Consider the following 17,577-nt stretch of genomic DNA (forward strand, 5'->3'; position numbering starts at 1 on the left):
ACAACTACTGAGCCCGTGCTCTAGAGCCTGCGAGCCACAACTACTGAGCCCACGTGCCACAACTACTAAGCCCGTGCTCTAGAGCCTGTGAGCCACGAGTACTGAGCCCGCATGTCACAACTACTGAAGCCCGTGAGCCTGGAGCCCGTGTTCCACAGCGGGAGAGGCCACTGCAGTGAGAGGACCGCACACCACAACGAAGAGTAGCCCCCGCTCGCCGCAGCTAGAGAAAGCCCGCGCGCGGCAACGAAGACCCAACACAGCCAAAAATAAATAAATAAATAATTTTTTAAAAAATTAAAAAAAAAAAGCAGACAATATACGTTTTAACTGAACTATATATCGGCCCTTCCCAGTATCTACAGTGGCACAGCACACATCCTGGTAAACTTGGCAGTCGACTTATTTGAACTTCCAAGTGTAATTCACTAAAATTACTTCAGGAACCTAAGCCTATCACTAGACCCTAAATAACCACATAGCAGTAATTTTCTTACAGGAGCCTGCTGGCTCCTATAAACCGCAAGTCACGTGCCTCCATGCCCTGGACTGACACCCGCACTTCATGTGGGTCACATTACGTCACCGTCTGTACACCTGCCTCCAGCCCTACCCGACCAAGGGTAAACAGGACCATCATATGACCGGTCAAAAGACACTGCTGCGGTCAACTCAGAGAAGTGCAGCTAAAGGAACAGGATCCTGGGGAGTGAGTCAGACAGTTGGCTGATTTGGAAAAATTCCTTTAAACACATAACAGCGCAACTCTTTTTTTCCCCTCTAGAAAAAATGTATCTTTGCTCTCTTTGTCTGTAAAAAAGAGTTCTTTCAGTTCACTCATTCAACTACAGGAGCCATCCATTTAGAATGACTGTGACCTTTGAGGAAGGTTAATCACTCGGGGGAAAAGACAGGGCTGACGTGATTTACATCAGCATCACCCCCGGACTCTGGTGTGCATCTTCCTTCAAAAGTCAGCTAAGGCCTCCTTCTCAGGGCTGCACAGCATGACCCCATACATCTCTCACTCAGAGGGTCTCCTAGAGGCCCTGTATCACAGACAAAGGCGTCAGTGATAGAGAAGCATAAAGGTACCTTCAAAGTATTACTCAGCCATAAAAAAGAATGAAATAATGCCATTTGCAGCTACATGGAAGGACCTAGAGACGATCATACAAAGTGAAGTAAGTCAGACAGAGAAAGACAAGTACCATGTGATGTCACTTATACGTGGAATCTAAAATATGGCACAAATGAACTTATTTCCAAAACAGACTCACAGACATAGAAAACAATCTTATGGTTACCAAAGGGGAGAGCTGGGAGAGGGATAAATTGGGGACTTGGGATTAATAGGTAACACTACTATATATAAAATAACCAACAAGGTCCTACTGTGTAGCACAGGGAACTATATTCAATATCTTGTATAACCTATAAAGAAAGAGAATCTGAAAAAGAATATATAAATGTACAACTGAGTCACTTTGCTGTACACATGAAACTAACACAACACTGGAAACTATACTTCAATTAAAAAAAAGAAATCCTGGGAGTTCCCTGGTAGCCTAGTGGTTAGGATTCCCTGGTGGCCTAGTGGTTAGGATTCGGTGCTTTCACTGTCGTGGCCCGGGTTCAATCCCTGGTCTGGGAACTGAGATCCCACAAGCCGTGCGGCACCTCTGGGGGACGCCTCTCAAATCCCCTTCAAAGACCAGCAAGCACCTGGCACAGAGCAAGCACCTTGGCTGAAAGGTACTAATATTTTCCTTTTACATGTTTTTTCCACTGAGATACAATTCTCATAATAAAAAATTCACCCTGTTGAAATGTACCACTCAGTGGTTTTCGGTCTATTCACAGATGTGCAACCATCACCTCTATCCAATTCCACATTTCTTGTCACACCAAAAAGAAACTTCCTCTTACAGTAGCTTCCCTTTCCCCTCTCCTGACTCCTGGCAACCACTAACCTCCTCGTCTTTGTGGACCTGTCTATTCTGGACACCTCATATAAATGGAATCACATAACATGCCGTGTTTTGTGCCTGGCATCTTTCAGGGGCATGATGTTTTCAAGGTGCATCCACGTTGAAGAAAGTACTTCATCCCTTTTTACTGCTGAAGGATATTTCACTGTATGGAGAGAGCACACGTGCTTTATCCACCCATCAGTTGATGGACATCCCCTTAACTTTTTAGTAAAAAAAAATTTAAACATACAGAAAAGTTGAAAGAATAGTAAAGCATACACTTCTATAGCCTTCATTTACAGCCTCAGTTCTTTTTCTGTATATATATGAAATACTCTTTTGGCTGAACCATTTAAAAATAAGTTACAGCATCATTATTTCACCCCAAAGATTTCATCATGAATCTCCTAAAAATAAGGCCATTCTTCTACATAACACAAACCATTATCACACCTAAGAAAATTAACACCAATGCAACTTTATCTAATATGTGGTCTATAATCAAGTTATCACAATCATCACAATAAATGGCTTTTAGAAAAGCTGGGCTCCAATCACGAAGCACATGTGTGCTTGGCTGTCAAGTCTCTCTGATATCCTTAAATATAGAGTGGCTCTCCTTTGTCCATGGCAGTGTCACGTTAGAGAAGATGAGGTCAGTTCTCTTGCAGAAGAGCACGTTTCTTTTTAAGGTCCACATCTAATTACACATCAAAAGAGCGCAAATTCTGTCGTGCCTTCTAGAGAACCTCTACAGAACCATTCATTCTTTTCAGGAATATTAATCCCTCGTCTATTATCTACTGGAGAGCAGGAATTTTTAAGTCAGACTTTCTGGGTTTAAACCCAGCTCCTCCACTCACGTGCTGTGGACCTGGGTAGGTCAAACCGCCCAAGCCTCCGTTTACTGTAAAACAGGGACAATTCGGGATATAAATTGTTGCAAGGTGTTAGATAAGATCGCATAGGAAGAGCGCTCGGTACAGTACCGGGCACAACCTAAACACTCAGGGCGCACTTTAGTCCTGTGGCCTGGTCTTTAAAGATGGGTAATCCCAGTCCTGTGCCTTCGCCGTTGGCCTGTGAGCTGCCGGCACCCCAAAGGCCAAAGCCGTCACAGTTACAGGACACATTAAGAAATCAGACCTGCACCTAAACCCTGGCTTGACCACTCACTACCTATAGGACAACAAAAGAAATAAATCTTTTTGCACCTCCATTTTCTCATTTAAAACATGGGTATAAGATTCACATGAGATTCAAATGAGTTCACGTATGGAAACCACATTCCATGGTGCAGAGAAGGAAGTGAAGAATTCAGGACATTAGGCAACTATTATTTCCAACATCATTATAAGGCGTTGCCTTTCACAGGGGTGATTAAAGTTCAGATTCAGAGGCCAGGCTCTTGCACCCTGGCTCAGTCACGTACTAGCTCTGTATCACTGGGCAAATGATTTAACCTCTCAAGCCCCAGTTTCCTCATCTGTAAAATGGGCACGGTAACAGCAGAGGAGTCCTATGAACTCTGACAAAGTACTCGGCACGGGGCCTCATGCACAGTAAGCCCTCCGTAAATGTTCGCAATCACGTGGCTACTTAGCGCAAAAACCCAGGAGGCATCTTCCCTGTTGCTTGCATAAGATCCACCAGCAATCCCGGTCCCTCTACCTCCATAACTTATCCTGAATCGACCACTTCACTCCATGTCCACTGCCCCCGTCCCAGTCCAAACCTCTAATCTCTCACCTGGCCAGTGAAACAGACTCCTACCTGATCTGTCTGCTGTCAGCACTTCCCATACAACCTAGTCTCTATACCCGACATCCGCAAACTTTTTCTGTGAAGGGGCAGGGTGTAAATAGTTTAAATTTTAAGTGACGTTCAGTCTGTCACAACTACTTGATTCTGCTACCGTATCGTGAAAGCAGCCACAGCATATGTGACCAGGAAGGTGCAGGGCTGTGTTCCAATAAAGCTTTATTTGTGGAAGCTGAAATTTGAGCTTCTTATCATTTTCATTTGCCACAAAAATATTCTTTTTACTTTCTTCCTATCGTTCAAAAAACTAAGTACCAGTCTTATTCTTAGCTTGTGGGCCCTCCAAAAACAGGAAGTAGACCAGATTTGGCTGGCAGGCCACAGCTGCCAGGCCCACGCCCTACAGAGACTGAACTTTTTAGAAACATAAATCAGATCACATTACCCCCTGCTCAAACCCCCAAAAAGGCTCCCTACTGTATTGAAAACAGACCTCAAACTCTTTACAAAGCTTCACATCACGAAGCACCTGCCTGCCACCCCTGTTCCCACTTCTTCTTTTGTTTGAAACATACTTGTCGCATAACCTTCCGGAAGTTTAAGGCGTACAGTACGTACAGACTTGGTACACTGATGTGTTCTGTACTGCAACACGACTGCCACGGTAGCTGCAACATCCCTCTCTTCTGGCCCCAGGGCCTTTGCACTTGCAGAGGCCCAGTCCAGAAACCGCTCTGCTCTCCCCCAGGTCTCAACTCCTAAAGCCCCCCCCAACTCCTAAAGGCCCCCTCCTAAAGGAAGGAGGGCCCTCGGTCTGCAGCCCCCGCGCGCCAGCGCCCACCCTGCGCGGTCCCCCACGGTACTTGGGTTTCCTGGTCGGCGGGCGACCCCGCCCCCTCCTCCCGCACCTGCGCGGCCCTCACCTGGTCGGCGCCGAAGGGCGTGATGTTGGCCTTGACGGCGCCCACGCCCAGGCCCACGAGCGCGAGCGCTGACAGCGCGGCGGGCGCGCAGTAGCGGGCAGGCGCGTCGGCACACGGCTGCGCCGAGCAGTTGCGGACGCGCGTGGGGCGGGGGGCCCCGCAGAGCGCCGTGCGAGTGGCAGGCGCGGCCAGCAGCGGGAAGGCCAGCATGCCGAGTAGGTAGAGCGCCAGGCTGAGCAGGATGGCGCGCGCCCGGCCGAGTCGCGCGTCGGCGAGCCAGCCCCCGAACGGCGACACCAGGTAGGTGAGGCCCATGAAGAGCAGCAGCGCCTGGCTGGCCTGCGCGCCCTCCCAGCCGAACGCCGTGCCGTTGAGGAACAGCACCAGGTTGGCCGTGACGCCGTAGAAGGCGGCGCGCTCCAGCAGCTCCGTCAGCAGCACGGCCGCGCACGCCGCGCGCCGGCCCTCGAACGCCGCCCGCCGCGCCCCCAGCAGCGGCGTCCGCTCGTCGCCTGCGCCCGCCATGCGCCTCACAGCTCACCGGCCGCCCGCCCGCCCCCGTCGCCGGCAGCTCCACTGCGCTGGGCTCAGCCCGGCTCTGCCGCCGCCGCCGCCCTTCTCGCGATACTAGGCTCGCCGGCCTTCTCGGCCCGCCCCGCGAGCGTCCCTATTGGGCGAGCCCGCCGTGTCGCCCGCCGGGACTTCCGGTTCCGCCCCGGAAGCCTGCCCGGGCGGGAGACCTGCTTCTGCTAGCGGAGGTGCCTTAGGGCAGGAGTGTGGCCACAGAGAGGTTTTTAAAAGTGAAATTAGAGGCAGGCCCTCCGAGGTTCCGAACCCAGACTTCTTACGGAGGCTTCGGCCTCTGCCTGCCCTCCAGGCTAGTTTGCTCAGGCAGGCCCCTGCTCCCGCGCCCAGCCTCCTGCCTCCCTGCCCTGGGAGCAGGTTTCTCTGTGCTCTGTTGACATTGGGAGCAGAGAGTTCTTTGTGGCGTGCGTTCTGTGCATTGTAGGATGGGTAATGGCATACCTGGCCTCTACTGCACTAGATGGCTGTGCCACCCCACTCCCCAGTTGTGACAATCAAATCTGCCTCCAGACGTTCCCAAATGACCCGCGGTGGAGCAAAGTCGCCTGCACTGAGAACCACCACCTGACAACAAGCTCAGAGCCTTGTTTCCTTGTCGCATGGCTGGCCTCCTGTTTTCCTTCAGCCCTCAACTGGAGTGGTGACTCCTTGTAAGCATTTCTTGACCAGCCCTTCTAAAGTGGATCCCACGCCCATCCCCTTACCCTGTTTTAGTTTCCCCCATGGTAACTACCACGTTTTTTGTTTATTCCTTTCTCCCCAGCTTGTACATGGTCCCCACAATGATGAGCTCCATGGTGGCAGGGTTCTTGTGTCTCTTGTGCCTCACCATGCCCTCCAGCGCCTACACCAGTGTGGGACGTTACACCGGAGTGGACCGGCCTCCAGCATGGCTTCAGAAATTGGGACCCAGGACTGTCATAATTCAGTTCATCTGAGACCATTTCTTCTTCTTCCTCCACCCTTAACTCCAGCTAAAACCAGGATGGAGTAATTGCCTAGGAAGTGGGCTTGCTTGTAAGTCATCTGGGTAAGTAGTCCTTCCTAAAAGGCTTGAAGTAGCATGCGTTAACTTTCTTTTTCAAAATGTCTGACATCTTGACTGTTGCCTAGCAAGGTGCTGGCACACAGTGGGCAGTGGATACATACTTAATGAGAGAATAATCGGATGCCAAGATAGGACTTGTCCCACCCTTTCCATTCATGCTAATCATTTTCAACTGTCAGCTCAAATGTCACTTCCCTGCTCTTCCCAGATGAGAACAGATCCCCCTTTTATATGTCATCAGAGCACAGTGTACGTTTTTCTTACACCACACCCATTATAGTTTATAATTATTTATTTTGTGAAGCTGTTTAGTAGCTGTCTTCAAAGCTAGGAGGGATGAGATTTTGTGTGTTTTGTCCGCTACTATATTCCTAGAATCTAGGACGGCACTCGCCAGTGATAGATATGTGTGGAATTAACTGAATAAATGAATGACTGAATATTTGTTGAATTGTAAATGGTGCCGGAAGAGCGTCTTACGTTCACCTAATTTTTTTTGAGACTCTCGTGATGTTCTACAGCGTGTATTAGTATCCTAACTTCGCTAGTGGAAAAAGCAAACCCCTCAAGATTCCGGTCTAGGATCACACATCTCGTAGGCATTAGAATTCAGACTTGAGTTAAAAGGCTCGAAACTAATTCCTAGTCCAGCGCTTCTTCTACACCCCAGCTGGTACATACGTCAAAAACTCTGAGTGTCTGTTTTAAGACTGACGGCATGATATGCTCAGGCAAAGAGCAGAATAACGTTAAACGTGGAATGAAAATAAAGCCATTCAGCTTGAATCATGTGGTGACTTAGTGGTGACGCTCTGCCCAAAACAGATGTGCCATTTTGGATAACAGCAAGCTAACCCGGTTGGGTGGTCTTGTTTAAGAAGGATAAAGCCAGGTGAAAGGGGGGTGGGAGGTGGGAGGCAGCAGTTGCAGAGCTTAGGATGTGCACCCAGGACTCGTGAGCACTTGTTGCTGGTCCGTGGGAGGTCTGCTATGCACCCCAATCTGGGTACCCAGAGGCTGCAAAACAAATCAGGCGGGCAGAAATGTTTTCATTTGGTTGCGATGTTTAAAAGAAGCGAACCAAGACCATATAATTCAAGATTCCATTTCTATGAAATGTCCGGAGTAGGCAACTCTGTAGGGACAGAATGCAGACTGGTGTGTGATTGCCAGTGCTGGGGGGAAGGGAAGATTGGGGAGTGACCGCTAAAAGGTGTGGCGTTTCTCTTTGTAGTAATGAAATGTTCTGAAATCGTGGTGATAGTTGCACAACTCAGTGAATATACTAAAAACCATTGAATTGTACACTTTCAATGGATGAACTTTAAATGGATGAACTGTATGGTATGTGAATTACATTTCAATAATGCTGTTATCAAAAAAAAAAAAAAAGTGAGCCAACAGTTAAAAATTGGGAGGTTTCGGGCTTCCCTGGTGGCGCAGTGGTTGAGAGTCCACCTGCCGATGCAGGGGACACAGGTTCGTGCCCCGGTCCGGGAGGATCCCACATGCTGCCGAGCGGCTGGGCCCGTGAGCCGTGGCCACTGAGCCTGCGCGTCCGGAGCCTGTGCTCCGCAACGGGAGAGGCCACGACAGTGAGAGGCCCGTGTACCGCAAAAAAAAAAAAAAAAAAAAAGGCGGTTTCACATATAAATTTGGATGCCCTGCTGCTCTTGAAAAAACAGACGGGAGCCCTGGCAACACTGGGACGTGCGACTGCCTGTGACACTAGTGACCACCTCCCGCCCCTGCGTGAACCACGCCTCTGGTATTTATGCCTTTACGCATTCTTTGCAGGTCACAGTGCCAAAGGGCTGAGACTGTGACCTGCTTTGGTGAAGAGACTGTGGCAGAAGCGTCCCTGAGCCAGGTCTGAACGTAAACCTTAGAATTTCTTTTGTGCCTTGGGAGCCCTGAACCAGCTACCTTGCTGGAGAGACCACGTGTTGGGGGAGATCCTGCAGCTACATGGAGAAGGGGTCCCGGTGCCTCAGCCTCCCAGCCCACCTTCCCGATGAAGGAAGACACACAAGTAACCACCAGCAAGACCAACGGGACAAACTGCCCACCTGAGCCTCCACCCAGCTTGCAGAATTAACAGATGCAGGTGAACAAATTAAATGATTGTCATGTTAAGCTGCTAAGTTCTGGGGAGGTTAGTTAGGCAGCATCAGGTAATGAAAACATGCCTGCCTTCCCCCAGAGCCATGATCTGCTGGCACCAGGTACCTGCCCCTACCTTTAGACGGGGCACCAACTGTCTGGCTTACACAGATCCTCCCAACTCTCTGTTGTCTTATTTTTCTCCCAATAGAGAAATTATTCCCCATATCTGCACTGTCCACTGCCCAACTTAAATTCATTCAAATTTCACACAGTGAAATACTTTGTTTCTCAAATCATACCAGCCACATTTCAAGTGCTCAGTGGACCCAGGTGACCAGGGGCTGCCATATCGGACAGCACAGCACTGATCACTCCACCGCTACAGAGACTTCTGCTGGACAGCCCTGCTCTATATTAAGGTGCAGTGGGCCCGATTGGCTACTTGTCACCAACATCCACACCTTTTTTCTCCCTGCTCCCCACCAGCTACCCATAGAGCTCAGAAGAAACTAGCTTCATCCTTGTATCTGGATCTGACTAGTCAACACCAGTGCTAAGTCTCCAATGCGTCTTCACGGTGTTCAGAAACCCGGACTCTAGCCATTCTGGATGTGAATTTCCCCTGGGGCCCAGGAGAAGACAAGTGACATAGATGGGCCCAGCCAGCCTGAAGGAAAGGACTCCAGTGACTGCAAGAGAGATACACCCTTCCAGACCAGGCGTGAATTAGGACGCCCATAGCCCTAGTTGCCGGGGTGGTGGGGGGAGCTATTTCACAATCATGTGATAAACCAGTGTAGGATGAAGCCAGCTGTGTGGATAGCACATTAAAGAATCAGAGGGCTTCCCTGGTGGCGCAGTGGTTGAGAGTCCGCCTGGGATGCAGGGGACGCGGGTTCGTGCCCCGGTCCGGGAAGATCCCACATGCCGCGGAGCGGCTGGCCCCGTGAGCCATGGCCGCTGAGCCTGCGCGTCCGGAGCCTCTGCTCTGCAGCGGGAGAGGCCACAAGAGGCCACAACGGTGAGAGGCCCGCGTACCGAAAAAAAAAAAAAAAAAAAAATCAGAGAGATGTCACATAACAAAAGATAGTAATTTGACATTGTTTAAGCCACTGTGTTGGATTTTCTGTTACGTGTAGCCCCAAACCACCTATTGTGATTTGATCAAAAAGTGGGAAAATAAAAAATATAAGGGGAGGGCAGCCTGATATTTCTCCCTACACACACAGCCCAATTCGCTCTTAGAGTTTTCTCTCAGAAAACCGCTCGCAGGCTCCAGAGACCAGGCTTCAGGAGTTGTGGCATGTGGGCTCAGTAGTTGTGGCTTGCGGGCTCCAGAGCACAGGCTCAGTAGTTGCGGCTCGTGGGCTCAGTAGTTGTGGCTTGTGGGCTCTAGAGCGTGGGCTCAGTAGTTGTGGCTTGTGGGCTCTAGAGCGCAGGCTCAGTAGTTGTGGCACTCGGGCTCAGTAATTGTGGCTCACGGGCTCTAGAGTGCAGGCTCAGTAGTTGTGGCTCATTGGCTTACTCGCTACGCAGCATGTGGGATCTTCCCGGACCAGGGCTCGAACCCGTGTCCCCTGCATCGGCAGGCGGATTCGTAACCACGGCGCCAGCAGGGAAGCCCTCTTAGAGTTTTCTGCCTGGCCCCTGTGATCAGTGAGCTTGCAGCCTGTGTACTAAGCCCCAGGGATTGAACACTTACAAGAACTGATAGTTGATGTACGTTGAGTGTCACCACTTCATTGGGTATACTTGTGATACACCCCCTGTTCCTGAAAGCAGTTGTGTGGGTCTCTCCCATGCACCTAAAATAATCAAGTAAATAAAAGACCTAACTCACACAGCAGGAGTCCAGGGATAGGTGACACCGTCTTATCAAGTTTTACGGGCGGCCTCTTTGCCTCCAGGGCCCTCTGGGAAAGAGGACCTTACCGCAGGTATGCTTGTGGTGTGGACTAGAATTGGAAATGCACTGTTTGCTCAAAACCCAGGGCCCTTCCTTCTCCGCCGTCACCCTGTCCCCTATGCCTTTCCCAGAGCAGAACTCAGAGAAGATGCTCTCTGATGGGAGGTATTCAGAAACCACCCAAGGTTGAGGACATTTCAGGGGCTGCCCAATTTCTCTTTTTTCATGATATTTCTGCTTCTCATTTCACATCTGCATGGCTCGGCCCTTGCGACCAGACAGTGGCATGTGCCTGCTCACAGTTTCAGCTTCCTCAAAATGCTGGTTTACAGATAGTCATCATGGATTTTCTCCACCTCCACGCATCACTCGCTCGATCCACAAACGGCTGAACACCTTCCCCATGAGTCGTGACGGCTCACTGTCGGCGCTCACGGCCAGTGCTTCTGCTTTTCTGTGTCCCAGTTCCCTGCAGAGGGACTTAAGCCCAGCTCACCTTTGTGCATCAGGCCATGGCATAGGTCATTAGCTAAAGTCGCAGGCCATGTCATCGGTCTTTCGACTCTCCTCAGGTGTGGAAAGTTGTCAGAAATTCTATTTATCGCAGGGAGTCCCTACTGCGATGGTTCTATCTGGCTGGGGATAATCTAGGTAGAAGCAGAAAGTAGAAGGACTAAAAACAGAGCCAACCAATGGAATGGAATCAAGTCTTGTTTTCTGGAGCCCAAAGCAAAGCCATACCAACCTGCCTTTGTGAGAATGAATTCAGCTTTCAGGATGACTTGTGTTTTATTTTTATGGAAGATGTGAGAGCATGTGACCAGGAAGATGGGTTTTGATTTGACTTTTTTGAAGCACTCGCTTTATTTGACCTTTGGAGTAGCAACCTCTCCTTCTTGGGTTCTTTCCCTCCTGGGTTTTAAAGACCTACAAGACATCTGCTAAAGTCAGGCATTCACAGATAAAAAGAGGGAGGTATAAGAGGGAGTGAGAGAGTTCAGTGAAAGAAAGTGAACTTCTGTTTCTTCCTATTTGAAGTACAAGATGTGAACAAATGTGGGACCACGCCTAACCATTCTCTTCTAACTACCACTTTAAAAAAATTCCTTATATCTTAATTTATGTTGCAATCATAAAATAGATAATTAGTACTTATAAGTGTATTTATTTTGAAAATTAGGCCTTACAGGAAAGATCAATGGAGATGAATCCAAAGGATAAAAATTGAAGCACATACATAAAATAATTGATCATGTGATAATTAAAGGCATTTCCAAATCCATGGGGAAAAGAATGGATTATTCAATAAATTCTGTTGGAAGAAAGTAAATATGGGGAAAATTGGCTTCACATATTGTACTGACATAAATTCCAGATGGATAAAATATTATCATGGACAAATCGAAAAGATAAAAGCGTTAAGAGAAAACTGGGCAAATATAAAATCTCAGGAGGGGAATGCTTTTCTAAGTCTAACACTAAAGCCATAAAGGAAAAGTTAATTGATTTGACTCCATAAAGATATAAAACTTATCTGTAAAAAAGAAAAGAACCATTGCAGTTAACAGCAAACAAACTGAAAAAAAAATTGAAATACATATGACAAAGTTGCTGTCCTGTTTTATAGAGTTCTTTGGAATCTTATGAAATGTATTGGGTAAGCATCCCGTAAATAAAATTGGCAAAGTGAATGTCCAGGCATTATGGGGAAGAGCTGTCCCTTGGGCCTAGTCAGCATCTATTCCTCCTCTGGTAAGAGAACCTGGATATTCTAGGGAAATCAATGCTCTCTCTGGTTCAGGTAGGACTGGCTGGTCCCCTAGGCTAGGAATGGTCATGTGACCTAAGCCCATCCAATCAGCAGTAGTCCATCTATTGCACTACAGCAGCTGGTTCAAAGATGGACATGCGACCCAAATTGGCTTAATCAGAGCTAACCCCATGACTTACTCTGGAGTAACCAGGAAAAAACATTCCTCTTCCTGCTAGATTTGGAATTATAAAGATTATAAGCCTGGAGTTGCTGGGGACCATCTTGTGAAACCCAAGAATTAAACAACCCAGAGAAGGTTGAAATGAAGTGAGAAAGCCCTTGTTTCAAAATGACATTTTCTAGGTCTTGGTTCTGACCCTGGCTTAAAGTAGCTTCCCGCCCCACCCCGGACATTTCAACTGTGAGCCCATAAATTCTCATTTTGATTAAGCAAGAGTGACTTTCTGTCATCTGCAATTGAAAAAGCCCCAACTAATACAAGCAATACATACATATGCCTGCACAGAGAGAGAAAAGAAAAAATACAATGCCCTTCAGGAAAGAAAATCAAATTTCACCAATGATTAAAAATGCAAAAAGAGGGATGCTTTGTCCCTTGAATGGAGAAATACCCAGTGTTCGCTGTGTTTTGGTAGGTGAGTGTGCGTGTAAATGACCAATGCAGAGTTACATTGTACGACTGTTCTGGAGGACAATTAGTCACTTGTATGAAAACCACATTTGCCTGCACTTTGAAAGTGCAATTCCATTTCTGGGAACTTAAGAATGTGCGCAGAGACTTAGATATAAAATGTTCATTGCAGTGTTGCTTAAAATAGCAAAAAGATTAGAAACAGCAAAGATACACAACAAGAAGGCATTGGTTAAATAAAGTACAGTGCTGGCATACACTGGAATGTTATGTAGTTACTCGCATGATACTGTAGAAGTAGGTTCTGAGAAGTATTGCTGATATGTCATTGTATTAGTTTTCTGTGCTGTGTAACAAATGACCCCAGCCTTAGCGGCTCAGACAACAGGCACCTATTATCTGGCAGCTCTGCAGGTCGGGAGACTGGGCATGCCTGACTGGGTTCTCAGCTCAGGGTCTCACAAAGCTGACAGTGAGGTGTGGATGGGGCTGAGATCTCACCTAGAGCTCTTTCCAGCTCCTGTGCTTGTGGCCAAGTGTAGTTCCTTGAGGTCGGGGGGTTAGGGGGGCCCATCTCATGCTAGCTGGCAGTTGGGGGCTGCTCTCAGCCCCTCGTACCTGCCAGTACTCCTTGTCACGCAGCCCCGCTTTATCCCCAAAGCCAGCAATAGAGAATCTCCCTGACATCGTATCCTCTCTCATACTTTGCATCTTTCCAACATCAGGAAATGCCCAGTCCCTTTAAAGAAACAGCTCTTGGGTTTGACTCACCCTGCGTATGGAGGGCAACTGATTTGGGAATTGAATCACTTCTGCAAATTCTCTTCACAGCACCACCTGGATGGGTGTTTGAACTGGAAGAAGGTGTGAAACAGGAGGTGGGATATCTTGGGGGCCAAGTTAGAATTTTGCCTATCACAATTGCAAAAAGAGCAGTTACTCCCCCCCCCACAAAGTGTAGAGTGTTCCTATTTTTTTGTAACAATCACACACAAAAAACAGGATAAAAGTCAACAACTGAGTCCAAAAGAGAGCCAAAGAATCATAGTAAGGAATTGCATTGCCTGTGTTACTTTGGGAGGTCTCCTGCTTCCTGTGTCTCAGTTTGCTGATCTGCAAAGTGGTGAGAACCATAGTGCCTGCCGTCTGGGGCGGGGGGACTGATACCGTCTAGGACTGGGGCCGGGGGGACTGAGGAGTATGGCAGAGTGCTTAGAACGGTGCCAAGCACAGGCGAGCACCACTACTACGATGATTATTTGTGAAGTCTGGAAAAACTTGAAACCAAAGTGTTTATAGCCTTTTTCTCAGATAATGGGATGCCGTGTGATTTTAAAATTCTGTTTTGTTTATCTGTATGGCTATGTAACAAAACTTGGTTATGTAATAAAAGTTAATTGAAATTTTTAAAGATTAACTATGGGCCTCTGCAAATAACAGGTTGTTACTGGAAGCAGTTAGAACATCTTCCCTTTAGTAAACCTCCAGTGTGCACAGAATTGGACTTGTGTCTCTTCCGTAATTAGAAATAGGAAGCCTTATAGCTGCACCAAATGCTGTCAGACTCACTGTCTCGTTCAGCAGTGCTGAGAATCTTTGGGGAGAGCATCCTCCTGCCGAAAAGTTATGAAATGAGTCTGCGCAGACGTCAGAACAGCAGTGGGAATCACAGGCCTGCTTTCTTGCCCGAAGCTCAAGGGAAAATCAGTCACTCCCGGTTGATTTCCACATGTTCATTAAAGGACACTGGAGGGAACTAGTTACTTTCAGACCAACAGCTTTGTTTTTTTGCATTTGGTCACTTTCAAGTGCTGTCAGTGAAAGCCAGAAAAAGGAAACATAACCAGTGCACTTAAACCACAGTTCAGTTCTGCATGTATCTTTTTTTTTTTTTTTAATGAAGATCTCTCTCTGTCTCTGTCACACACACACACACACAGCATTTGTAGTTCTCAGTACTATGGAGAGGAATGATGGTGCAAAGATGGAAAACTCTGATGGAAATAAGCAGAATGCCTCACTTATTAATATCATGAAAGAAAAAAAAGAGAAAAAGATGTCAAGTGTTGCTCTTTTTTTTTTTTTTTTTTTGGCTGCACCACGTGGATTGCAGGATCTTAGTTCCCGGATCAGGGATGGAACCCAGGCCCTCAGCAGTGAGAGCACAGAATCTTAACCACTGGACCTACAGGGAATTCCCCTGAAGTGTTGATTTTTATCACAGACCCATTTCTAAAGTCAATATGCCCACAGTGCCCTCCCTTGAAAACACTATCACTTTTATACAGGGTAGATAATTTTCCCTGGTGCTAGGAACTAAAGAGATGGTCTGAGCAAACACTATGATCAAAGGAAAAACACATTTTTGTCTACAAATATTTTAAGACCCTTATGTTAGAAGCACCTGGAGAAATCTCCTGAGATGCCAACAACCTTTTCTGTTCCACCGCCCCCCCGTAATTATTTCTACATTATTGAATAATAACACAGTTGTCTTCGTACTCTTTTATATTACCTACTTGGGAGAATCATAAAGGACTTCATCAAAATGAACTAATTAACTATGATACTGTGTATAGTTCTTATTTTCCAAATGGGTAAACGGAAGCCATGAAAGGATAAAGTTATGGGCCCCCAAAGATATGTCAGAATCTCTTACCTTATGGAACTGGTGTATTCCAGAAAAATCAAATAAAAGCCAGTTTCAGCCCGGAAAATCCTATGGTGGCAGCACTGACTTTCACTAAAGAAAAATCAGGAATGCACTCTCATGGGAATAAAGTCTCACAACAGCAAATTCAGTGGTTTTATTTAACCCAGCAAACATCTCTTGAGGGCCTTCCCAGTGCAGGATGGTGTCCCCAGCAAGCGGAGGTTAGAGCTGTGAGTGAACTCAGGACCAGGGTGAGGGGTGGGCTGACCACTCCCTGATCGTGGAACAGAATATGGGGTCAGTACAGAAGGGACAGAGAGCGTGGTGGGGGAGGGGGAGGGCGTGTGTGGAGAACAGTCCCAGATGAGTCACTGGGGCCTTCGTACATGCAGCCATCTGTGAAAGGGGCCTCTGAAGTGGATTGAATGGTAGCCCTGAAAAAGATAATGTCCACATCCTAGTCCACCATTTTATTCAGGGTGGCAAGGTACCCAGCTAACAGACTGTATTTCCCAGCTGCCTTGGGTGGAAGATGTGGTCATGTGCACAGTAAGATAAAGTCACAGAGGCAGTGTGTAATTCCAGGAGGGGCCCTTAAAATGAAATGCACCATTTTGTCCTTCCTTCTTGCTGGCCTGTAATGTGAATGTGATGGGTGGAGCTCTGGCAGTCACATTGCACCTAGAGGCCATCTTAAGAATAAAGGCCAGGGACTTCCCTGGTGACACAGTGGTTAAGAATCCGCCTGCCAATGCAGGGGACATGGGTTCGAGCCCTGGTCTGGGAAGATCCCACATGCCACAGAGCAACTAAGCCCGAGCGCCACAACTACTGAGCCTGCGAGCTGAAACTACTGAGCCCACGTGCCACAACGGCTGAAGCCCACGTGCTCTAGAGCCCCTGCTCTGCAACAAGAGAAGCCACCGCAATGAGAAGCCTGCGCACCACAACGAAGGGTAGCCCCCGCTTGCGGCAACTAAAGAAAGCCCAGGCGCAGAAACGAAGACCCAACGCAGCCATAAATAAATAAATAATTTAAAAAAATAAATAATAAAGGCCAAACAAGACCATGCTGGAGAAGAAAGAGAGAGGTCTCTGTCCCTGGTGACTATGGAGCCAAGATACAAACTTCAACTTCTTCTAACAACAGGAATACAGATTGAGCTCACAAAGGAATTGCAATGCACTTACAACCACTGTGGTAAACTGGGGAGCTCAGGTCCCATCTGTTAAGCAAGGAGGCCACCTGACTGAGGGGGCTTAAATGCCCAGGTTCTTCCTTAAACCAAAACCCAAGCTGTAAATGCCTCAAGGTTACAGAATCGAAACCTAAAGACAACCAATCACAAAGAGCCAGCTAGACTTTCAGCAGTAGCCAATCAATGATTGCCTTGCTTTGCTTATGCCTTCAGGTATAAAAGCCTCACCGCAGCTCCTGTTTGGGGGCCCTCCTGGCCACTTCCGGTTCTGTGCTACCCAGTTGGAGTAAACTTTTGCTCTAACTAAAGCTTTAAATAGCCCTCAGTTTCTCTCAACACTTCTGAAGGGGCACCTGCTTCTTAGCTGTTTGCTGTGGGAAAGATGGCTGCTATTGCCCCATCTCTCATTTTCAAGAGATACCAGAAATCCCTGGTGGTGGCCCCATGGGAGTGGACACTGCTCACCCTGGTCCCCTTGGGAGTCCACCCATGGCCTCCTCTGGCTCCTGTGGCAGGGAATCGGCCGTCACCCCTGGTGCCGACCACCGTGGAAAGGGGCCCGCGGACCCCTGGTCCCCATGGCAGCAGCGCGCAGCCACCCTGGCCCTCTGAGTGTGTGTGTCTGTGAGTGAGTGAGTGAGTGAGTGAGTGTGTGCGTGTCTGTGTGGGGAGCCTGTGGCCAACCCTGGTCCCTGTGGCAGAGGACTGTGGCCACCCACCCCTTGTCTCTGTGCGAAGGGACCCGAAATCACCTCTGGTGACAGTCCCCATGGAAGCAGACCTGCGGCCGCTCCGGGACCCCTATGGGAGTCCCTTCTGGTTCCCTTGGCGGGGACACAGGGATCCCCTGCCAATGGTCCCGTGGGAGGGGCCCCGCGCCCAGTCCCCCACCCCCCGGACACGCCTCCCCCCGCCGCCGCTCAGCGCGCCCCTGAGCCCCGGCCCCGGAGCCGGCGAGCGCGGGCGCGGCCTGGGGAGCGGCGGGCGGGCTGACGGACCCCGGCCGCCCCGGCCCGCG

The 17,577-nt window shown here is 48.5% G+C and overlaps 1 protein-coding gene across 1 annotated transcript in view; it reads right to left on the reverse strand.

The window, feature by feature from the left end:
* The window catches only part of SLC15A4 (solute carrier family 15 member 4), a 32,679-nt gene extending 27,471 nt beyond the window's left edge, over positions 1-5,208 (reverse strand). The window contains 1 exon segment of the mRNA XM_029219895.1: positions 4,658-5,208. Within this exon segment, the coding sequence (XP_029075728.1) occupies positions 4,658-5,182 (525 nt within the window). The 5' untranslated portion in view covers positions 5,183-5,208.
* Between the last annotated feature and the right edge of the window lie 12,369 nt (positions 5,209-17,577).

This window comes from Monodon monoceros, unplaced genomic scaffold (assembly GCF_005190385.1).
Source record: "Monodon monoceros isolate NGI ecotype Baffin Bay Population unplaced genomic scaffold, NGI_Narwhal_1 Super_Scaffold_1, whole genome shotgun sequence".
NCBI lineage: Eukaryota > Metazoa > Chordata > Mammalia > Artiodactyla > Monodontidae > Monodon > Monodon monoceros.